This window comes from Bos indicus x Bos taurus, chromosome 24 (genome assembly GCF_003369695.1).
Source record: "Bos indicus x Bos taurus breed Angus x Brahman F1 hybrid chromosome 24, Bos_hybrid_MaternalHap_v2.0, whole genome shotgun sequence".
NCBI lineage: Eukaryota > Metazoa > Chordata > Mammalia > Artiodactyla > Bovidae > Bos > Bos indicus x Bos taurus.
In genome coordinates, this window is record NC_040099.1 from 764535 (window position 1) to 788873 (window position 24339).

At 49.0% G+C, this 24339-nt stretch overlaps 1 protein-coding gene and 1 long non-coding RNA gene across 5 annotated transcripts in view; one reads left to right on the forward strand and one right to left on the reverse strand.

Moving 5' to 3' along the window:
* Positions 1–4344: 4344 nt before the first annotated feature.
* Positions 4345–5567, reverse strand: LOC113882632. The gene is made up of 2 exons (XR_003508405.1): positions 5484–5567; positions 4345–4543 (listed from the first exon to the last, which is right to left on the reverse strand). It is a non-coding gene; the product is annotated as an uncharacterized LOC113882632 (long non-coding RNA).
* The window catches only part of PQLC1 (PQ loop repeat containing 1), a 41624-nt gene continuing 22300 nt past the window's right edge, over positions 5016–24339 (forward strand). The window contains exons 1-3 of one of the 4 annotated variants that reach the window (XM_027525580.1): positions 5016–5112; positions 5502–5835; positions 10480–10613. In XM_027525580.1, coding sequence (XP_027381381.1) covers positions 5633–5835; positions 10480–10613 — 337 coding nt within the window. In that variant the 5' untranslated portion in view covers positions 5016–5112; positions 5502–5632. Of the gene's footprint in view, positions 5184–5501; positions 5836–10479; positions 10614–18345; positions 18400–24339 lie in introns of those variants that run through there. The other 3 variants (XM_027525581.1, XM_027525579.1, XM_027525582.1) reach the window with 3 other exon arrangements.

A 24339-nucleotide genomic window follows, 5' to 3' on the forward strand; every position in this document is an offset into this window, starting at 1 on the left:
TAGTCAACAGGTGGAAATAGCCAGATGTCCACCAACAGACAAATAGATAAACAAAATGTGGTCCCTCCTCAGGATGGAGTACAATTCAGGCATAAGAAGGAATAAAGCCCTGACCCATGACACAGCGTGGATGAACCTGGGGAGCATGATGCTCAGTGAGAAGCCAGTCACCGGAGGATGAGTGGTTAGACTCCACTCACAGGACACGTCCAGACTGGCAGATCCATAAAGACAGGAAGTGGAGGGGGAAGGGGAGAGACTGCATCATAGTTAAGGGGTTTCTTTCTTTCTTCAACTGTAATCTCTGTGGTTCAGTGGAAACCTACTCAGAAACTCTCTGATAACCCTGAGAACCCAATCTCTACTGGAGAAATGGGATCTCTCATTCTCTATCTAGCACCTACACTCTTTAAGAAGGGGTCAAATTCTTAGTTCTGCCTTTGTGGAACGCAAATTTATTAATATGGAAATGAGAATCACTCAACAAAAACTCATTTTGTTAAATATATTAAATCCCAGGAACTAGGTTCAGGGGAAAAATTTTCTAATGAAGCTGATCTTGCAAATCTACAACAGGAGAGTATTCAATTGTGCTGTGAAGCAGCAGAAACTAGACGATGCTTCACTGGTGCAAAGACAGGCTGGGGAAGAAAACAGTCTGGGTAAGAAGTACACAGGGCTTCCCTGGTTGATCAGTGGTAAAGAATCTACCTGCAATGCGGGAGACCTAGGTTCGATCCCTGGGTCAGGGAGATCCACTGGAGAAGGAAATGGCTACCCACTCCAGTATTCTTGCCTAGACAATTCCATTGACAGAGGAGCCTGGTGGGCTACAATCCATGGGGTCACAAAGAGTTGGATGACTGAGCGATTAACAGTTTCACTCTCACTCACAAGAAGTACACAATGGAATCAAAGACACAGACCACAAGAGCAGCAGCTAAATATAAAACAAAACTTTAAATCAGAAATCTAGAATGTTAACTCTGACAGATGAGAACATTGGTGTGACCTATGTGACCCAACCACTAAGGCTGAAGAAGCTAAAGTTAACGGTTCTATGAAGACCTACAAAAGACCTTCTAGAACTAACACCAAAAAAAGATGTCCTTTTTATCATAGGGGACTGGAATGCAAAAGTAGGAAATCAAGAGATACCTGGAGTAACAGGCAAGTTTGGCCTTGGAGTACAAAATGAAGCAGGTCTAAGGCTAGTAAAGTTTTGCCAAGACAACTCACTGGTCATAGCAAACACCCTCTTCCAACAACACAAGAGATGACTCTACACATGGACATCACCTGTTGGCCAATACTGAAATGAGATTGATTATATTCTTTGCAGCCAAAGATGGAGAAGCTCTATACAGTCAGCAAAAACAAGACCAGGAGCTGACTGTGGCTTAGATCATGAACTCCTTGTTGCCAAATTCAGACTTAAATTGAAGAAAGTAGGGAAAACCACTAGGCCATTCAGATATGATCTAAATCAAATCCCTTACAGTTATACAGTGGAAATGATAAATAGATTCAAGGGATTAGATCTTGAGGGATTAGTGCCTGAAGAACTATGGACGGAGGTTCATAACATTGTACAGAAGGCGGTGATCAAAATCATCCCTAAGAAGAAGAAATGCAAAAAGGCAAAATGGTTGTCTGAGGAGGCCTTACAAATAGCTGAGAAAAGAAGACAAGCAAAAGGCAAAGGAGAAAGGGAAAGATATATCCATCTGAATGCAGAGTTCCAAAGAATAGCAAGGAGAGATAAGAAAGCCTTCCTAAGTGATCAATGCAAAGAAATAGAGGAAAAGAATAGAATAGAAGGATTAGAGATCTCTTCAAGAAAATTAGAGATTCCAAGGGAATAGTTCATGCAAAGATGGGCACAATAAAGGACAGAAATGGTATGGACCTAACAGAAGCAGAAGATACTAAGAAGCGGTGGCAAGAATACACAGAAGAACTATACAAAAAAGATCTTAATGACCCAGATAACCACAATGGTGTGATCACTTAACTAGAGCCAGACGTTCTAAAGTGTGAAGTCAAGTGGGCATTAGGAAGCATCACTATGAACAAAGCTAGTGGAGGGGATGGAATTCCTGCTAAGCTATTTCAAATCCTAAAAGATGATGCTGTGAAAGTGCTGCACTCAAATCAGGAAATTTGGAAAATTCAGCAGTGGCCACAGGACTGGAAAAGGTCAGTTTTCATTCCAATCCCAAAGAAAGGCAATGCCAAAGAATGTTCAAACTACGACACAATTGTACTCATCTCACACACTAGTAAAGTCATGTTCAAAATTCTCCAAGCCAGGCTTCAACAGTATGTGCATCAAGAACTTCCAGATGTTCAAGCTGAATTTAGAAAAGGGAGGGAACCAGAGATCAAATTGCCAACATCCTCTGGATCATAGAAAAAGCAAGAAATTTTCAGGAAAACATCTACTTCTGCTTCATTGATTACACTAAAGCCTTTGACTGTGTGGATCACAACAAACTGGAAAAGTCTTCAAGAGATGGGAATACCAGACCACTTGACCTGCCTCCTGAGAAATCTGTATGCAGGTCAAGAAGCAACAATTAGAACTAGACGTGGAACAACAGACTGGTTCCAAATTTGGAAAGGAATACATCAAGGCTGTATATTGTCACCCTGCTTATTTAACTTATATGCAGAGTACATCATGCAAAATGCCAGACTGGATGAAGCACAAGCTGGAATCAAGATTGCCAGGAGAAATATCAATAACCTCAGATATGCAGATGACACCACCCTTATGGCAGAAAGCAAAGAGGAATTAAAGAACCTCTTGATGAAAGTGAAAGAGGAGAGTGAAAAAGCTGGCTTAAAACTCAACATTCAAAAAAAGAAGATCATGGCAGCTGGTCCCATCACTTCATGGCAAATAGATGGGGAAACAAAGGAAACAGTGACAAACTTTATTTTCTTGGGCTCCAAAATCACTGCAGATGGTGACTGCAGCCATGAAATTAAAAGACGCTTACTCCTTGGAAGAAAAGTTATGACCAACCTAGACCTCATATTAAAAAGCAGAGACATTACTTTGCCGGCAAAGGTCCATAGAGTCAAAACTATGGTTTTTCCATTAGTCATGTATGGATGTGAGCATTGGACCACAAAGAAAGCTGAGCGCTGAAGAATTGATGCTTTTGAACTATGGTGTTGGGGAAGACTCTTGAGAGTCCCTTGGACTGCAAGGAGATCAAGCCAGTCAATCCTAAAGGAAATCAGTCTTGAATATTCATTGGAAGGACTGATGTTGAAGCTGAAGCTCCAGTGCTTTGGCCATGTGATGCAAAGAACTGACTCACTGGAAAAGATGCTGATGCTGGAAAAGACTGAAGGCAGAAGAGGGGGATGACAGAGGATGAGATGATTGGATGGCATCACCAACTCGATGGACATGAGTTTGAGCAAGCTCAGGGAGTTGGTGATGGACAGGGAAGCCTGGCATGCTGCAGTCCATTGGGTTGAAAAGAGTCAGACACGACTGAGCGACTGAACGAACTGAACTGAATGTAAGAGGAAGTTCTATCCTCTGAAGCATGAAATCCAGCGGAAGTGGCCAGATGCCCCTCTGAGTCCATGTGAATGGCTTAATTTCTAAGGCCTTCAATCTAAGATGCTGCTGATTTTAAGATGCACCATTATTGCCAGAAAGGGAAAAATGCTGCCAATTAGCTGTGCTGTTTTTTATGTTATATTCATTAAAAGAGTTCTTTTATAGTTATTGATGCTGGGTGATGGATACATGGAGTTTACTGTGCTACGATCTCTACTTTTGTGTATGTTTGAAATTCTCACTTAAAAATTCTGTAAGAAAAGAAGAGTTCTTTCAGGGTACTTATTTGAATATATAGATTTTTTTAAACTTTCTATTTTATACTGGCATATAGTGATTAACAATGTGACGGTTTCAGGTGAACAGTGAAGAGACTCAGCTATACATATACCTGTTCTCCCCCAAACTCCCCTCCCATCCAGGCTGCCACATAACATCAAGCAGAGTTCCATATGCCATATAGAAGGTCCTTGTTGGATATCCATTTTAAATATATCAGAGGATACACAGATTTTAGGCATAGAATTTTTTTTGCTTCCTTTTGTTGGTTGTTGCAATATCTCACAATTTTAACTTATTTTTTTTTTAAATATTTCCTTTATTTATTTATTAGGCTGTGCCAGGTCTTAGTTGCACCATGTGGGATCTAGTTCCCTGACCAAGGATTGAACCCAGGCCTTATGCATTGGGAGTGCAGTCTTAGCCACTGGACCACCATGGAAGTCCCTTAACTTCTATTTTTAATGCAACATAAGCACCTATTTTTTAACCCACTTATTATTTATTATGAAATTCTGGCCCCATTTATAGTAAGTGACTTTCCCAGAAGCAATTAACCTGAATCATGAGGACTTCCTGTGTACGTTGTGAATTTTGAAACACTGGTTCTCAGAGCTGACTGTACGAACGAGCCACTCCAGGAGGCTGCCTAGACTCAGCCCTGTAACATCGGTCAGCAACCTGAAAAAAAAAAAAAAAAAGCTTTCCAGGGGTTTCTTTGTGCGAACAAGTGGTCAAACCTGCAGAATGAGAAGACTTAAGAAAACAGAAAAGGGGGAAGTGGCTTAAGCCTCCCACAGGTAGAAAGGGTCTTCATTTTCTCAAACTTGGACCAAGATCAATGTCCTACTGCCAGTTGTTTAGAACTTGAAACAAGATAGATTTTTGAAAGATTCTTTCTTTTGCCTGCTCAAAACGGACTTTGATTTCTCCCCCAGGCCTCGCGCTGACCCTTGGGGCGGCGACAGGACCCGGTCTACGCGGCCACCCCCTGCAGAACAGGCGGAGCCGGGCCACGTGAGCCCGTGGCCCAGAAGTGGCTTTGCCAGGCAACTGTTTCCTAACCTGGCCGACCCCTGACTTCGCCCGGGTCCCGCCCCACCTTAATGGCTCGCACTAGGACTCCGCGGAAACTGTCCCGCCGCCGGGTGTGGGCGGGGCCACGTATTGTGACGTCACTCAGAGGCGGGGCTCGATGCGCGGACAGACGGACTGACCAGAGGACAGACTGCGAGGATCCGGCCGCAGGGGTGAGCCGGGAGGGGTCCGCGGAGCACGTGGACGCGGGTGCCGCGCCGAGTCTGCCCGGCCTGCGGCGGGGGTGAGGGGCGGCCCCGGCGGCGCGTCCACCTGGGCCGGGCCCCCCTCTCCTGGCCCTCTGATCCCCAGGCTGTGCGACCCCCACCCCGGGAACCGAGCCCCGACCCGGACGGCAGGTCCCCCTGCCGGCCCCAGGCTGGCGGCCCGCGCCTAGCTTCTCCCGCGGAGCCCGGGGTGCGCGCCCGAGGAGGGGTCGTGCCCCGCGAGCGAGCCGGCGGTGCGCCCTGGGCGCGCGTCCTGGGCCTCGGGCCATGCGCGGGGCGCGGCTTCTCCGGGCGAGGCGGCCCGGCTGAGTCCTTACTTCTTTTCCTCTCTCCAGGCCCGCGGCGGAGGATGGTCCCGGGCGGCGGCGGCACGTGGGGGTGACAGCGCGCGCCGGGAGCCCGGGAGCGCGGAGGGCGCGCGGGCCGGGTGGACGTCAGTCGGCCGGCGGGCCGCCGGGCGAGCGGAATGGAAGCGGAAGGCTTGGGTTGGCTTCTGGTCCCGCTGCACCAGCTGGTTTCCTGGGGTGCAGCCGGTGCCATGGTCTTCGGAGGCGTGGTGCCATACATCCCGCAGTACCGGGACATCCGGCGGACTCAGAACGCCGAGGGCTTCTCCACCTACGTGTGTCTGGTGCTCCTGGTGGCCAATATCTTACGGATACTCTTCTGGTAGGTGGGGTGCTCCGCGCAGATGGCCTTCTCTTGTCTGCGTGAGGCCAGTGGGTGGAAGTGTCTGTACTTCCTGAGAAGGAGCTGTGAAACGATGAGACTATTTCCCAGGGAAAATGGTAGGAATGGAGAGAATCTCGCATAGTCTCAGATCTGCGTTTTCATTTCGTGTGGCTCCTACCTTCACAAGACACCCAGGGCCTTCTCTGTGGGGCTGGTCTAGGACTGGGTCCCTGCCTTCAGGCATTTGCGTGCCATTTGGGGGAAGTGGAGAGAAAAGGAAGGGAGTTCATGAATACCAGTGACCGAAGGCGGTCAGCAGGAAGGACAAAGCATTGGCCACTGAAAGCTGTCAGGAGGGGCGTCTGAGCCGGACAGGAAGCAGTGCTCCCGGCGTCTGCCTTGAAGGGCCGCTTTTCCTGCCTTCTCTGTTGTGTGTGGGGTTTTATGTTATTATTATTATTTTTTAATAGTAAGTCCACTTTCTGGCTAGTACTTAAGGGACTGTCTTTTCTTGCTCCTCCCAGCCAGCTTCCTCTTACTGACATTTGCATTCTGGTAAGGAGTGAGATGTTATTTTAACAGCTGTTGAAGCCAGATGTTACTGGGAAGGTGTATTTTCAGAGGAAATGAGAAGAGGTCTCGCAGCCTCCTGATTTCAGTAAAACCTGGGACTGTCCTTCCTTCAGGAGGGTCCCAGGCCCTCTGTCAGCACAGACGGTAAGGGCAGCTAGTACCAAGCTGGCGTCTGAGTGCTGCTTCTGGCTCCTGTTGACTTTTGGGTCACTGTTGGAGAAATCGAGCTTTCTTTCTAGTTAATTTTAAGTCAGCCTTACTGGGGTAGGATTTACATTAAAGAAAAGCGCAATCTCACTTGTGTAGTTTGATGAGTTTTGGCCGATGTCCCCTCCTTGGTCATCAGGGTGTGAGTCCCCGGAGTCCAGAAATTCTCAGCTCCTTCACCTTCTGACCACCTGGCCCCAGGCAGCCCTTGGGCACTCTCACTGTGTTTTTGCTCAGTGTGGGGTTTTAAAATGTGAGACAGTGAGTGACCCCTTCTTCCAGGAGAATTTGTCAGACCGTGAGCCCTGCCTTTGGGCCATCTACTTCTGAAGGAGGGGTCAGAGGTCACTTATCTTTTAACTTGTTTAGCACCAGTTGAAAAACTGCATTTTGAAGACTCTTCCTTTCTGCTTGGCTGAGGGCAGCACTCTCTCACTGCAGTAAGATGCCCCCCTTCCCTCTCTCGGCTGCTTGCCGCTGGGTCTGAGGGACACAGAAGCAGGGCCCCGGACTGCTGTCTCGCCAGCGCTCCAGCCCAGGCTCAGGCCAGCCAAGGTCCCCCAGGTTGGGAGCCGCACTTCCTTTAGGCAGGGGCAGATCTCCTTCAAACAGAGGAGGATTGAGCTGCCTCAACTGGCCTGTGTCGCTTCAGGGGTTCAATGGCTGCCCTGTGAACACACAGGATTGCTTTCAGCCGGGATCCCAGAAGTCTGTGAGATCCTATGGGAAGAAGGGAGGGCTGGCAAGGGGTGCTGGTCTCTGCTCCAGCGTCCCTTTCACCTGGGAATGTGCTTTCCCTGTACTTCACACCTGGCAGTACTTTGTAGTTCATGTGGTTAAGCCCAGCAGACAGGCCAGGCTTCGCCTACAACTTGTAATGAGTGGGCACGTCTCTGCCCACCTGGTCCCAAGGTCCCTCTGCTCTGAGGGCAATGCCTGTCTCCCATTTCCTTCCTTTCTCTGGAGCCTCCAAAGCACCTACTCCTGGGTCCTCTCCAGGCTTCATAGGTTAACAGAGTCCCCTCCAGGCTTCATGGGTTAGCAGCCCATTTCATTTAACAGGTTTCTGAGGGTTTCCCCTGAGCCAGACCCTGGGCCGATGCTGTAGGGTTAAAACTTTAGCAGCAATGCTATATGGGACATACAGACACACATACATGGGTTCTGGGTGGTGGGGAGGGACAGAGCTCAGGCCGGGGGCTCCGGGTGGGATGGAGCTGGGTCTGTGTAAGAACAGTGGTGGACATAGAGGAAGTGAAGAGTGTAGTTCCCTAGAGGTTGCCGGGAAGGTGGTCCTAGAAACTCTTGTCTGCCTGGGAAGCCCCTGGGAAATTTCTAGCATGAGGCATGTGAGTGGCTCTGCAGGCCTGTTGGAGGCTGACCAAGCCACATAAACCCCAGGTTTCTGAAAGTCACGAGACTCTGATGCTTTCATTCCTATGATTCTTCCCATCCTTTTGCAGAACCAGCATTCAGCAGACCATGCACAGTGCTGATGGACAGGACTTGGCATTTGTGTTGTCAGAAGCCAGAAGGACTGAGTGGTTTTTGCAGAGAAGGGAGGGAGAGGCCCAGGGCGCAGGGATGATGCTGCAGGGCCTCTGACCCAGGGCCTGATTCATCTGGGAGCTAGTTCTCCAGCCACACCCCTGTCTGATCAGAGAGGTTGTAACACTGTACCAGAGGTGTGGTGACATTGTATTGGAGATGTAGTAAAATTGTATCCGAGACTCTGGGACACTGTATCACAGGGGTAGTGGCAAGCTGCTACTTGGGCAGAAGGCGTCCTGGTGGGAGCAGGAAATAGATACCCAGCTTCTCTTCCACTTGAGCTTTTCTTTGGGGCTTTGAAGGCACATCAGAGGTGTTCTGGTGGAAACTTTTCTCAAGCTCTGTGAAACTTTGCACGTTTTCTGCAGTGTGTGTCTCCCGGGGAGCGACAGGTGTGTGCTGCACCCTGGGAGGATGTGCTTGGACCAGCTCCCCCTGAGCCGGGCTCTCCCATCATCTGCATGAGAGGCTGTGCCAACTTCACTGTCAAGGCAGGAGAGGAGAAAGGGCTCTCTGACAACGTGCCAGCACAGACTGTAAGGGTTAACGGGAGAAGTTTAACCCACCCGATGAGTACAACATAGGGTCTATTTTAATGAGCTTTTAAAAATTACTAATGATGTTGCACTTTGTTTATTTGTTTTGTCGCTTGTATATCTTTTGTGGGAAGTTAAGCTTTTTGAAATTTTGTGTCTTGTTTAGCTTGTCTTCACCCTAAAAGCAGTTAAATATTCACCTCTGCCACCACCCTTACTTCACTATAAATATCTCTCTCTTTACTGTAAATATTGAATTCACCTAGATTTGATTTTTTGGTGTGTGGTATAAGGTGAAGCACCAACCTTCATTTCTTCCCCAGTTTTCCTAGTCACTCATTGTTTCTGTTGAACAATTAAAAAAAATGGAAGTAGCATTTATTACACAATGGCCCAAATCCCATGTCTTCAGTCTTGTAACTAACTAGAAGTGAAACACTAGACTGAAGTGTTCACTGTGAGGCCCACCTGCCCCAGTGCCCCCAGCCTGATACAGACCCTTCTATGTCTCCTCTTCTGGATTATCTATGGGTCTGTCAGCCCCTGGGGTCAGCTAGGTAACCAGTGGGGGCTAGTTCCTAGAATTGGCTAGAAATGTCCTCAAACAGCCATAGGGCTTGAGGGTCTGCACTTTACAGAAGAGACGAAGCCCAGAGGTGGTGGGTCACAGCATGAGGGCTGGGGCAGCATGGTGGCCGGAGCCAGCCTGTGCAGAAGCACGTGTGTGGCCCAGCAGCAGCAGCTCTCGTGACCGTCTCCTTGAAGGGATGGGTGTGAGGGAGGGGGCGGGGAGGTGGGCCACTATCTGCCTGTCGCCTGGTTTCAGGGTCAATTGGAGGGCCATCCAGGACCTCCCGACTTTGACAGTTGGTACCAGCTCAGGTTTGGGAAACTGCTCGCAGTGGATTCTCTGCCCCAGAACAGCCAAGTAAGGACTGGGGCCTGGGCTTGCAGGGCGCTGTGCCCAGGCCTCACCTTGGGGTGACGGGTTTGCAGGCTTGCAGTGGGCTGGGTTGAATGTCCCAGCCCTCGTGGTTCTGGTGGCCACGTTTGAGACCCCCAGCTGGTATGGGGAGGGCAGTGCTGTGATCACCCCTTGGGGACTGAGGTCTTCTAATGGGCCCACTGGTGCCGGTCACTGGACTGTGGCTCTGGCCTTCAGGAATTTTTGGCTGAGGTGGTAAAATGCTCAACACAAAAGTCAGCAGGAAGGCCTGGGGTCCTATAGCTGGGCAGGCTGGGGCTGGGAGAAGAGGGGGACATGGGGCTTCAGTGGGGGTCTGCCAGGCCTGCACCCATACCCTCGCTGACTTCACCTCTTCCCTCGTGAGGGGTGGGGGCCTGGTGCCCTGCTCTGCTCACACTTCGGACTGTGCTGGCCTGGAGACCCCTGCTCTTCAGGCAGAGGGTGGAGATGCTCTTGGTCCCAAGTCTGGGATGCATCTTCCTGGGGAGGCGGGTGGTCTGGAGCCTGGGCGTCTCACCTGGTGGCAGCAGCGTCTCTGCAGGAGGGTGATGGATCCCTGGCTGGGCTTTTGGGGGGTGGGCGGTGTGCAGGAGGCCCACTCAGTCAGTCCAAGGCCTTGGGAGGCTCCCAGCGATTCCTGGGGAGGGGTGTGCGGCATGTCTCACTCCTGCACATCATCTCAGGCGTTTGTGGAGACCCGGGTCTGCTGTCCAGGACTGGTCCAGGCCCTCCCATCCCGGCGCTGTCTGACCAGCACACTGGGCTCTGCCTGCTGCCTCCCTGATGCCACGGCGTGTTCCCCCGCAGGTTTGGGAGGCACTTCGAGTCGCCACTGCTCTGGCAGAGTGTCGTCATGATCCTGACCATGCTGCTCATGCTGAAGCTCTGCACCGAGGTCCGCGTGGCCAATGAGCTGAACCTGAAACGCCGGGTCTTTTCAGGTGGGTGACCGGCAGCTTCGGGGAGAAAGCCCGGTAACTCCAGGAGTGGCATCAGCCGAGCTCCCGGGGAGAGGCTGGGCTGCCCTCGCCCAGTGGCCTCCAGGCAGTCACGGTCTTACCAAGTGGCGCTGGCGTCTGTCATGGCAGCCGTGTTCTCCATCAGTGACTGACTCGACAGCATATCCATGAAGCTGGGACTTGAGCGAGTGATCAGCTCTCTTAACACGCCCTTGGCTGTGGCCGTGGTCACACTGGACCCTCATCGGGCAGGGGGTGGTACTGCTGGTCTGTTTCTGGCTTAATCAGGCCAGAAACAGACGTTCCCTGCGGAGGCGTGTTTATCTCTGACCTTGTGTGTGTGGGCTTGTGCTCTTCGCACAGCCTCTCCGTTTTTGTCTTCCTCCTGAGTCAACTGGGATCAGTTATGTACCTTATTAAACATTCACCTGGCGTCATGCTTTGTGGGCTTTGGATGGGCACACAGGGTCCATGAGCTCAGGTTGGCGAATCCCACGCTCAACACACTGCATTTTTTGGCAGCTTAGAAAATAGAAGATACTGCTCCTGATTTTGCCTTTTCCTTTGACAGTGTTCGTTCCAAGCTGATGTTCTGTGTTTGACCAAGTGGGCTGGTGGGCTTCTCTCTGCAGGGGGTTCGGTGCTGCACTTCTTTTGTCTAATGACTGAATCTAAGACAGTTCTCGCTTTGCTTTCATCTGAGACTGTGTGTGCTCAGTCTCAATTGCTGCTTAGAGAAGTGTATTCTCCAGAGTTTGTTTAGTTCTGGGACTCCTGTGGACTGTGCTCCTGCCCCACTCTTTTTCTTTTTCCTGATGGTTATTTTCTTTCACTTTGAGTGAATCATTTCCTCTTGTGTAGCTTCTGCTTTTAGTGTGAGTGTATGTAGAAAATGGGTCGGCCTCCAGCTCCAGTGAGTAGCCTGGACTGCTGAGTGTCACTTAGGCTGTAAAGGTGATCAGCACTGCCTGTTTCTGCTGCTTCTCCCCATCAGCACCGTCCTCCCCACTGTGACTTGGGAACACTTACCTGAGGTGGTGCTGACCGTGCTGCTGCCGGTGCCCAGGAAGCAGGGCTCCTGTATCGCGGATCCCTTACCAGGGAAGAGCTACAGCTTAGTTTCCTCTGAGACAAGGGCGTCTGTGATATGTGCCCCTTGAACCTCGCCTGTAAGGGGTGCAGGATCTCACAGCCGACCACAGACTGGGCCGTGTGGGTGGTTAGCGCGATCGTCCTCACCAGGTGGGGGAAGGCCTGGGGAGACATCGGTGCCCTGGTGGCTTAGTGCACTGAGCCTCGGGCTCTGCAGCAGTGACCTTGTTAGAAGCCGTGTGTGGGCCATGATGACACAGACACAGCAGGCACTGGGGCCCCTGCGTCACGCGGTGAACTCAGAATTTAACACTTAATGGCAGCTCACGGGCATTGGCCAGTGTGCTAGTGGGTGTCCTCGGCTCTGGGGGAGTGGAGGGCTGTGGCTCCTGACCCCTGGGCCCAGCGCAGACTCAGGGAGGGTTGTCTCCTAACCTTTGCCCACACCAGCTAAGAGTTTGAGAATTCAGTACTCGAATCCAGGGTGATTTACATATTTTTGTGTCCACTGTTTAAGAGATACTTAAGTCTCCGCGTCCTCCTAGGGAAGCCTTTAATGAGTATGTGGGTTTATTTCCTCTAATCTGCCAGAAGCAGGCTGTGAAAACGCCAAGTGGTTTGGGTTGGGAAGCTCTGCAGCCCATGGGCCTCTGTCCTGTGCTTTCCCCACCCCGTGGCCCCCTCCACCTGGCAGGTGGCCAGCTTCTGCTTCCGGAATGTGTCAGCCAGGGCTGTGAGGGTGCCTCCGGCCCCGGGAGGCAGACTTCCGGGGGAACTGACCATGCACATTAAAATAACTCAGGAGGAGAGTCTGAGGAGCCCAACTTCAGCTATAGGACAGTCAGGCAGCCTGAAAAAAAGCTTGAATGTTTTCCAGCCATCTTTTATAAAAGTTTTCAGTTCTGAAGGTCACCCATTCAACTTGAAAGTTAAAATTAAAGAAACATCAGTGGTATTAGGGAGAAAAAGCAGGTTACTTAGAAAAATATCTAATTTGTTATCTGATGAGTGACACCTGCTCAGTAGACATTTTGAGGGAGACAGGACACAACACAAAAGTCAAACACTCTCCACCCCACTGCCCAGAGGTGACTGCTTGGAACCTTGTGGCGTTTTTCCCCAAGTTTTTCTTTTTCAGTCTCCTATCACAAGATTGGGATCATTTTCAAAATTAGGATCAAATGTTTTAAAAGCTCTCATTCCACAGAAGCTTTTCAGTGCCCTTGTGTGCAGTGGAGGCAGGACCCAGAGGGGTGGGTTCCCCTTTCAGAATGTCCAAGATGGGGCGGCATTCACGGAGGCCACGTGTTTCAGGGAGAAATTGGCTGGAGATGCTAACATAAACCTGCTATTTAACTGTGAACCAGGAGTGGAGTGTGGTGTCTGTCTTGACAGTGCTGTGTTTTCCTTTTTCACTTTTTATTGTGGAGAATTTCAAACATGTAGAAGTGGGAGAGCAGCATATGGTGCTCTGTGTGGGGCCCTGACAGCCTCCGACCGTTTTCCAGAGCCCGTGCACATCCTCTTCCTGCAGTTGCTGAAGCAAATACTCGATATAGGCCATTTGTAGATGGTCTGTAACATGTCTTTAAAAGATAAGACTTTAAGAAAGCATGACACAATATCATCATTCCATAAGAAGCCCGTTCTTCTTATTATCAAACCACCATCTGTGTGAGTTTCCAACTGTCTCTTGTGTTTCCTAAGTGTTTGGCCAGTTTGTTTCCTTAGATCAAGATCCAGTTATGGGCCACAAACTGTGATTGGTCGGTGTCTTTTTGTTGTTGCAGTTTGTCTTCTTAATCTATATGGGGGTGCATGCTAATTCCCCTCAGTCATGTCTGACTCTTTGTGACCTCATGGATGGTAACCCACCAGGCTCCTGTCCATGGGATTCTCCAGGCCAGGATACTGGAGTGGGTTGCCATGCCCTCCTCCAGGGGATCTTCCTGACCCAGGGATCTAACCTCTGTCTCTTACGTCTCCTGCATTGGCAGGTGGGTTCTTTACGACTCGTGCCACCTGGGAAGCCCTTTTAATCTGTTCAGTTCGGTTCAGATCAGTCGCTCAGTCGTGTCCGACTCTTTGCGACCCCATGAATTGCAGCATGCCAGGCCTCCCTGTCCATCACCAACTCCCGGAGTTCACTCACACTCACGTCCATCGAGTCAGTGATGCCATCCAGCCATCTCATCCTCTGTAGTCCCCTTCTCCTCCTGCCCCCAATCCCTCCCAGCATCAGAGTTTTTTCCAATGAGTCAACTCTTCACATGAGGTGGCCAAAGTACTGGAGTTTCAGCTTTAGCATCATTCCTTCCAAAGAAATCCCAGGGCTGACCTCCTTCAGAATGGACTGGTTGGATCTCCTTGCAGTCCAAGGGACTCTCAAGAGTCTTCTCCAACACCACAGTTCAAAAGCATCAATTCTTTGGTGCTCAGCTTTCTTCACAGTCTAATTCTCACATCCATACATGACCACCGGAAAAACCATAGCTTGACTAGACGGACCTTTGTGGCAAAGTACTGTCTCTGCTTTTGAATATGCTATCTAGGTTGGTCATAACTTTCCTTCCAAGGAGTAAGCGTCTTTTAATTTCATGGCTGCAGTCACCATCTGCAGTGATTTTGGAGCCCAAAAAAATAAAGTCTGACACTGTTTCCACTGTTTCCCCATCTATTTCCCATGAAGTGATGATCTGTAGTTCTCCCTAAATCCCCTTTGTCCTTTGAACTTATCTGTTGTTTGTTCTACGTTGTGCGCTTTGTGCCCAGCATGGGGTCAGTGGACCGGCAGCAGCACTTGGAGCGACAGGGCTGCAGAATCTGCACAGAATCAGGCTGCTGAACCAGGGCTGTGTGGACTGCCCTGTGAAGAACATTCTGCAAGGTGATTCGATCCAGGTCCGCCCTTTAGATTCTGCAGGACTGTTGTGCGTTTCCTCCAGGAGGCACGCCTGGCAGCTGGCCTCTCTGGAGGGTGGCAGCCAGGGGGGCCCAGGGCCCAGACCCGACAGTGTGTCCCGGCCGCCCAGCACCCCACTCTACTGTCCCTGCCCCTCTAGAGGTACTTCCCCGTGAATGCTACTCAGCCTTTCAACAGTTTGATTTATAAAGGAGAGGCAGGTGAATGCTCACTTGTTGTTCAGTCACTAAGTCAGGTCCGACTCTGCGACCCCATGGACCGCAGCACAACAGGCTCTCCTGTCCTTCACTACCTCCCAGAGTTTGCTCAAAGTCATGTCCATTGAGTCGGTGATGCCATCCAACCATCTCTGTCATCCCCTTCTCCTGCCCTCAGTCTTTCTCAGCATCAAGGTCTTTTCTAACAAATTGGCTCTTCGCATCAGGTGGCCAAGTATTGGAGCTTCAGCATCAGTCCTTTCAATGAGTATTCAGGGGTGATTTCCATATTTATCTTTATTTACTTTTCAAAATCAGTTCCCAGTACCTTGCAGTGATGAGTGTGTTTGTTTTACTTTACCCCATGATTCACGTGACAGAAGTCCCATTGCTCCCTGTGGCCAGCTGCCCGCCTCCGACCCTCCGCTGCTGGCTCTTGCCTCTGGCATGGTGGTCCCCTGGAGTGCGGACCTTGCTGTGACAAGATGCTCTGAGCTCGCTGTCCAGTCTCCTGCCCCAGACCTGGTCTGGACATGGCCTTGGAGGCCCCAGTCCGGGCCCCTGGGACGGCTGTTGGATCGGGGTTCTTCGGGGCCCCAGTGGGTGGGGCAGGGAGGTTTCCAGCAGGCAGAGTGCCGTTCCCAGCTCGCTTCCCTCTCAGCTCCCAACGGGTGCCGTCTTGAGGTTGTGCCAACAGTGAGGCTGCTAAGTTGTTTAAATGCTGTCCTCAGGGTCACACGTCCCTCCTGCCAGATGCCTGTGTCGTGCAGTCACTAGAAACAGCGAGTGCCTCCCAGTGAGTGGGCCACCAGCCAGATACCCGAGTGAATTGTGTTGAGATTTGCCCCAAGTCTCAGCACTCTGGTGGAATTGGCTGGGAGGTAGACGGGGATGGGCTGACTGCAGAAGAGGACAGGGGTCCTTGTGAGCTGATGAAAGCCCTGGAGTTCTGTAGTAGTGGTGGCGGCAGGACTCTGGGAATGTACTAAACACACTCGAAGTGTGAATTTTTTATGGTATGTAGTTATAGCTTAGTGCAGCTGGAAGAAAATGTTGGGTGGGGAGAGTCGCATACTACCCCGAGAATGAAAGCTGAGGATCCCCTTCCCAGGAGGATGCTTATGCACAGACTGCTCTGCGTTTGCAGGGGCTCCTTTGTGTCCTTGGGCCTCAGGGCACGGTCCTGCCTCGGTCCAGCCCACTGCCCGGTGCTGACCTAGGGCCTTCTGTTCCTGTGTTGCTGGGCCACCGTGAACACACCTCCTCGTGGGCCCTGGGCCCCCTACCTCTCCGCTGCAGCCGTTGTCCACCTCCGCCCCCTCCCACACGTAGCCCCCATGTGCTCTCTCCCAGGCGCCCCCAGCAGTGAGTCTCAAACCGTGATGAGGACCAGAGTGCCCGGGGCGTTTGCAGATCTGCCTCTTGTCTGTCAAGCACCGTCCTGTCCTCTGGCCGCCCCAGGGCTGACTGTCCTGTCTCAGCCCTGCTGAAACTTCGGCTTAGTCGTCTCTGGCTCCTGTCTCTGTGGCTGCTCGACAGGTGGGCCCCAAATTTGGGGGCAGGAAAGGACATTTTCACCCCAGACTCTGCAGTTTGGGCTGTTTGCTCTCTCACTGTCTCTTGCCCCTGCTTGTCCTCCCCGTGTCTTCCTCTGTTTTTGGATCTCTCTGTCTCTCTCTGCCTCTCCCACCCTCTCTCCCCCTCTCTGTTTCTCTCTTTACTCCTCACTCTTGTGTCTACGTGGTGCTGGCCGTCGGTTGGACCTCAGCTGGGCTCTGCTGGAACGCTCCCACGTGGGCTCCTCATGAGAACTGGCCTTCCTCACACTGTGGAGCCATGGTTCAGCGGGAGTGTCTGGGAAGAACTGGGTGGACATTGCATCTTTTTAAAGATCTGGTCTTGGAAATCACACAGCATTGCTTCTGCCGACCTGCACCTCAGGCCCACCCTGAGTCAAGGGGACAGGGGCCCTCCTCCTAGTGGGGGGTGCAGGCTCTGAGGGCAGTGTGGTCTGGAAGTGTTGCAGTCATTTCTGCAGCTTGGTGCCTGGTGTGTCTTCAGTACAGATCTGTGGCGGCACGTGATCACAAAACATTGCCAGTGTCTCTCGGCTTCAGAGCGCCCTTTCCTCCATCTGTCCTACATGAAGGTGTTTTTCTAAAACGTAGATCTGATCATGTTGCTTTCCAGCCGAAAAACCTCAGGTAGCTGGATGCTGTGCACAGGATGTGACCTTCCCACCCAGCTTGCTGCTGGCCGCCCTGACCAGGGTGTGTGTCTGGCTGACCCCAAGCCCTGCACCTGGCCACGCCCGGTGGTTCTGCAGGGCAGGTGTGAAGCTCTGCTTGTCAGCTCAGCAGGATCAGGCCGGGAGAGAGAAGGGCAGCTTTGTGTCCAAGCCCATAAGTGGCTGAGTGGAACGCCCTGTCCTGTAGCCTACCCCCCTTCCCTCTTTTGGTACTTTGATCTTTAGAGGAGGTGCCCATTAATGGTGAACCTGATCTAAATCAAAGACAGAACCAAAAAGCTGGGAGAATCTGACCAGCTCTGGGGACTCAGAACCCAGAAGGTCCAGAAGGGGGTGTTGGAAGGGAGGCAGGGTAAGGAGAGGAGACAGTGGTTCCTGTTGGTTTATGAACCACCCCCTCCATCCCCCCAGCTCTTCCCTGAGCAGTATCAGCTGTCCCCGGGTCTAGGCAGAAAGGCTGGTATTTGCTTTTAGCTGATTACTTGAAACATCTCCAGTGTGGGGTAGTTTCCGTTGCCTGGTGCAGACCCATGACCTTTGCTCCTGCCTTTGCTTCTGACCTCAGTGACTGACCTCCGTCCCCAGCTCCACTTGCAGGTGGAAACCCCCTGGAGGAGCTCTGGTGGTCTTCAGGGCCTCTGGTCAGTCTGTTGTTTTCCTGGGGTGGCCCAGTCTAGGGAAGCCTCAGGTGGGGCGGGGGCGAGTGGGAAGGCAAGGTGGCTGGCAGTGGAATCTCACACTGGGTCCTTCCTGGGCCACCGCTGGGGGCAGCTGCCAGCCCTGCTCCCTGACTTGATGTGATGTCCAAGGGCGGGCAGGTTCACATGCTGAACTCGCTGTCTGCTCACGGTGGGTGTTGTGTTGAGTGCCTTCGGGAAACAGCTTTGTTCTGAAGAATCTGGACCCTGGGACAGCTGTCTTGTAGCCAGGGTTTGTGTCCAGGTGAGTTTCCGGGGGAAAGTGGAAGGTAGGGTCTGCTGTATCTCGTCAGCACCTCCGACTTTAGAAATTAAGTGAGATTTGGTGACGTTTCATTTTTTTCCTCTGTCCCAGGGACTTATTTTGAAAGAGGACAGGTTTGGAGAACAATGGTTCACAAAGTGGATTTCCTAATGCACAGAAACCAAAAGCTTGTCTTTCTGTTCCATTTTTTTTTTTTAAAGAAATGCAACAAGGACTTACCAGTGTTAAAATCGGTCTGTTTTTGTCTCTTCTTCCTTTCTGTTTTCTCTCTCTTTCTCTTTTTAAATGTAGCTGCAGATAATAAAGATGGAGAAGTCAGAGTCCCCCTTGGGCGGTCCTTTCTGGGTATGTACCACGCTGCATGTGCCACCCCTGGAGCACCGGGTCCGTTTCCTGCTCTGCAGCTCTGTCCGTCTCTTGTCTCCACTCACACCTGTGCCGCATCCTCTCCTTGCATGGGCATCACCCACCCCGCGTGGCTGCATCTCCAGCCAGCTAACCAACACAGCCTGCTGTTTTCAAGCATGAAGTAACCACTAGAAACCTACCCATTTTCTGTGTTGTGTTAAGGGGGAGGGATGCAGAGAGGTAAAAAGAAAGACATGAATTCTGTTTGTTAAGCTTATCCCAAAGTATTTTATTCTTTTTGATTCTGTGGTAAATGGAATTGTTTTCTTAATTTTCGCTTTGGATTGTTCATTGTTACTTTGTAGAAATAGAATTGATTCTCACATATCGATCTTGGGACCTGCAGCTTTGCTGAACTCGTTCATTCTAATAGCTTTTTAATGGATAGTTGAGGATTTTCTATATGCAAGATTATGTCATCCACAGATAGAGAGTTTTACTCCTTCTTCTCCAATCTGGAAACTTTTTATTTCTTTTCTTGACTAATTACTGTGGCCAGAAGTGGGAGAGTAGATGTAGATGTGCTTGTCTGGTTACTGGTCATAGTGAGAGAGCATTTCCTTCTTGATATTGAGTATGGTGTTGGCTACGGATTTTACAGAGATGCTTATATTAGGTTAAGCAAGTGCCCTTCTGTTCTGAGTTTGTTTTCATCATGAAAAGATATATGAGTTTGTCAAATGCTTTTTGTGTCTGTTAAGGTGATTATGTGGTTTTTGTCATTTATTCTACTCATTATAGTACATTATGTTCATGGAGTTTTGTATGTTGAACCAACCTTGCATTCTTGGGATGAATCTCATCTGATCATGATTTATAATCCTTTTTATAAGTTACTAGATTTTGTTTGCTACTGTTAGGTTGTTTAGGTTCCTTTTTTTTTTTCCCTTCTTCATATGATAACTGATTTTAATATCAGGATAGAACTGGTCTTATGAAATAAATTGGAAATGGGAAGCATTCCTTCCTCTTCTATTTTTAAAAAGAATTTGTGAAGAATTGCTATTAATTCTTTATTAATTAAAAGTGTTTTAATTGAAATATATTTGACAGGTAAATTAAAGGTACGTGTTGACACATTTATATACTGTGATATAATAGCCAAGTAGTGGTAATGAGTACCTATATCACATTACATATTTACCATTTTTTTTAATGGTTGGATGATCACGTTTAGTCTCCTAGCAAGTTTGATGGTTGGAACAATCACTTTTCATCTCCTGGCAAGTCTGATGGTTGGATGATCACTTTTAGTCTTCTGGCAAGTCTGATGGTTGGATGATCACTTTTAGTCTCCTGGCAAGTCTGATGGTTGGATGATCAATTTTAGTCTCCTGGCAAGTCTGATGGTTGGATGATCACTTTTAGTCTCCTGGCAAGTCTGATGGTTACGACTGTACTCACTGTGCAGTGCGTCAGATCCAGGGGCTTCTTCAGCACTTGCTTCAGGTTTATTGGTTCTTCTGAGTGTTTGGTAGGATCAGACAGTGAAACCAATCTGGGCTTGTGCTTTCTATGGAAAGTTTAAAAGGACTAATTCAGTCTTTTACTTGTAAATCTATTCTTACTTTCTATTTCTTTCTGAGTTAGTTTCAAGAGAAATTCTTTCTTGGAATTTGTCCAGTTAATCTGTTATTTGTTGGCATATATTGTTCTTATAATCTTTTTGATTTCTGTAAAGTTAGTGGTAATGATCTCTCTTTAATCCTTGACATCAGTAATTCGAGTCTCCTCTCTCTCTCTCCATCTTGTTTTGTTTCTTGCAGCTAAAGATTCATGCATTTAATTGATTTTTTTCAAAGAGCCAACTTTTGGTTTTGTTGATATTTCTCTATTGTTTTTCTAGTCCCTAGTTTATTTCCACTTTAGTGTTTATAATCTCTTTCCTTCTGCTTGTTTTGGGTTTAGTTCTTTTTTTTTTTTTTTTTTTTACTTGTTAAGCTATAAGGTTAATTTATGGATTTGAGATATTCCTTCTTTTTTTATTGACATATAGTTGATCATCTTTTTTAATATAACTTTTAGCCATAATTTCTTTGTAAGTAATGTATTCACTGCATCCTGTAAGTTTTGGTATGTTTTCATTGGCCTTAAAATATTTTTAAATTTCCTTCAGGATTTCTTCTTTGATTCCTTTGTTACTTATGAGTGTGTTGTTTAATTTCCACATATATTAATGAATCCCCAAGTTTCCTTCTGTTATTGATTTCTAGGGGTTTCCCAGGTGGCACTAGTGATAAAGAACACACCTGCCAATGAAGGAGACCTAAGAGATGCCAGTTTGGTCCCTGGGTCAGGAGGATCCCCTGGAGGAGAGCGTGGCAGCCCACTCCAGTATTCTTGCCTGGAGACTCCCATGGACAGAGGAGCCTGGAGGGCTGTAGTCCATAGAGTCGCAAAGAGCTGGACACCACTGAAACGATGTAGCCTGCATGCATAGCACACATGCCTTGATTTCTAATTTAATTCCATTGTAGTTGGAGAAAATATTTTGTATCATTCCAGTCATTTTAAATTGAGGCTTGTTTGATGGCTTGGCCAATGGTCTCTCCTGGAGAACGCTCCATGTGCACTTGTGAATGATGTATGTCCTACCCTTCAGGTGGGGTAGAGGAGCGTCTGGCTAGGTTTTGTAGTGTTGTCAGCTCTTCTCTTTCCTTATTCCTCTGTCTGGTTGTTACGTCAGTTACTAAAAATGTGTATTGAAATCTCCGACTGCCTTATTTGTGTCTCTTTTCACTTCTGTCAGTTTTTGCTCTTTATATTTTGGAGCACTGTTGTTAGGTGTGTATGTTTATAGTTTTATCTTACTGATAGATTGGCCCTTTTATCATCATAAAATTTTCCTTTATGTCTAGTAATCGTTTTGTTTTAAAGTCTGTTTTTTTCTGATAGTAGTATAGCCACTGTAGATCTCCTGTGATTGCTGTTTGTATGGTATATCTTTTTCCGTTGTGCTTTTGACTTCTTTTTTATATCTTTGAATCTAAAGTATGTCTCCTGTAGAAAGCATATGCTGCTGCTGCTAAGTCGCTTCAGTCGTGTCCGACTCTGTGCGACCCCATAGACGGCAGCCCACCAGGCTCCCCCGTCCTTGGGATTCCCCAGGCAAGAACACTGGAGTGGGTTGCCATTGCCTTCGTAGAAAGCATATAGTGGATCTTTAAAAAACTTCATCTTGCGGCTCTGGCCTTTGATTAGATATTCACTTCACTCACATTTCATGTCACTATGTCTGGATTTACCCTCGCCACTTCACTTTCTGCTCTCTGTCCTCCCATCTGCCCTAACCTCCCCCTGTTCCTTCTTTATTACTTTCTTTTGTATTAAGTAAACACTTTTAGGGTAATATTTTAATTCCTTTTGTAAGCCTTAAATATATATATACACACATATGTGTATATAATAGTATACTACATTGTATCACGTTATGTTATTTGCTTGGTGTTTGACTCGAACATCAAAGTTTATGATATGCATCTTACCAAAATCTACTTTAAATTTATACTAACTTGATTTTTAATCAATTAAAAGAGAAAAAGAGAAGAAATATGCACTTTTACTGCCTTTTACCTACATGATCACCATTACCTATACTTTTTGTTTTTCTCAAGTGGATTATAATTACTGCCTGAGGTCCCTTTATTTCAGAATGAATAATTTATTTTTAGTATTCCCTATAAGATGGGTCTGCTAACAAGAAATTCTCCCAGATCTTTTTTATATGGAAATGTCTTTGTTTTGCCCTTTTTTAAAAAATGTTTTGCGGGAATTCCCTGGTGGTCCAGTGGTTAGGACTCTGCTCTCACTGCCTAGGGTCTGGAACCTGGGTTCAGTTCTTAATCAAGGAGCTAAGATCTCATAAGCTGTATGGCCAGGAAAAAAAAAGTTTTGCTGAATGTAAGAATTTTGGTTGACAGGGCTTTTTTTTTTTGGCTGCATTTCAAATGTGTTTTTCATTTTCTCTTGCTAATTTCTCTTTCAGCCATGCCACGTGACTTAACAGGATCTTGGTTCCCTAATCAGGGATTAAACCTGAGCCCTCGGCAGTGAGAGTGTGGAGTCCTACTGGACTACCACTGGACTGCCAGGGAAGTCCTTCTCTTGCTGATTTCAAGAGTTTCTCCTTTGGCATTCAGCAGGTTGACTATGATATGTGAGGGTGTGGATCCCTTTGCGTTCTCCTTTTTGGAATTTGTTAAGCTGCTTGGGTGTGCAGATTGATATTTTCATCATATCTGGGGTTTTCAGTCATCATGTCTTTGGCTGTCTTCCTCTCCTTCTCCCCTCCTCTCCTCCTATGTACATGTCACATACTTGTGCACTGACTGCTGTCCCATGTGTCTCTGAGGTCTTGTTCAGTTTTCGGAATTCTGTTTTCTCGTTCTGATTGCATGATCTTTATCAATCTGCCCTCAAGTTTGCTGATTCTTCTGCCAGCTCAGTTCTGCTGTTGTGCACCAAGATTGTGTCTTTTGACCTCAGTTTCTGGACTTTGCAATTCCAGAATTTTCATTTGGTTCTTTTTAGTAATTTCTGCCTCTTTATTGATATTCTCTGTTTGATGAGACATTGTCAGTATACTTCCTTTAATTCTGATTTACAAAACATTTATTTATTTGTGGCTGCACAGGCTCTTCGTTGCTGTGTGCGGGCTTCACACTGCGGTGGCTTGTCTAGTTCTGAAGTGCAGACTCAGCAGTTGTGCATGGGCTTAGTTGCTTTGTGGCACGTGGGATCTTCCCTGATCAGGGATTGAACCCGTGTCCTGTGCATTGGCAGGCCAGTTCTTATTCACTGAACCACCAGGGAAGCCTTTCCTTCCATTCTTTATGTGTGGTTTCCTTTAATTTTTTTAAAAATCAAACGTTTTGAAGTTTTTTCTTCAGACCGAAACTTCAGAAGTTTCAGACTGCTTTGAAGTCTTTTCTGCCAAATCTAATGGTTCTTCTGTCTCTTAAAAAGTAATTTGTTTCCTTTTTTTCCTTCTCTGTATGGGCCACTTGCCATACTTTGTTGAAAACTGGCTATTTTAGATAAAATACTGTAGCAACTCCAGATACCGGCCCCACTGTGCTTAGGGGCTTGTTTTACTAGTCTCGGTGTTTAGTGACCTGGCCTAAGGGTACCAGGAGCTGACCTTGACTCTCCTTTGTCCCCCTGTTAAGCTTCTGGGGAGGGGTGGGGTCTGACACTCTGATCAGTAGCTGCTTGCTGTGTTGATTTTGACAACAGCCTCAGGCACGTGGGGACCCACCCCATCCCCGCTGCTGGAGTTCCTGCCCCCGGGCTCGCGCCACTGTGTCCGCGGTCGCTCGCGCGTTCCCGGAAGCGGCAGGGCGGGCCGGCCACACGGGGGCGCGCGGGCCACGTGGCCTGGATCTAGGGCCCCTTGCGCGGACCCGGGTGTCCGCAGTTAACTGGGTCTCGGCCTGATGGGCGGGGCGGGCGCGAGGATAGGCGGCGGCTGCGGCCCGGGGCGGCCGTACCCCACCCCCCGGAGGCGGGAGGCGTGCGGGTCTGACCTACAGCCTGCCCGGCGACAGCAACCAGGCCTCCGCATCCGCCCCGCCTCCGGCCGGCCCACGCCGACCCCAGACCCTTTCTCTTTGTGATGTGTCCTCACGATCTGAGAGCTGAAGCTGTCCACTGAGACTGGCCAAGGGGTTGTGAGTTTTTAAAAGTTGGCTCCGCGGAGCTGCGCTTTCCTGCAGCAGAGCCCACGTAGGGGAGCCCTCCGGGCCGTCCCTGGGGGCACAGGGGCCCAGGCCAGCCGCGCGCATCCTCACTGGACCCTGGGCCTGGGGCAGGTCACCGTCGCTGACCCGGGGTGCCCACTCATTCGCTGGTCCTGGTTTTCTCTGGCGAGGAAAGCGG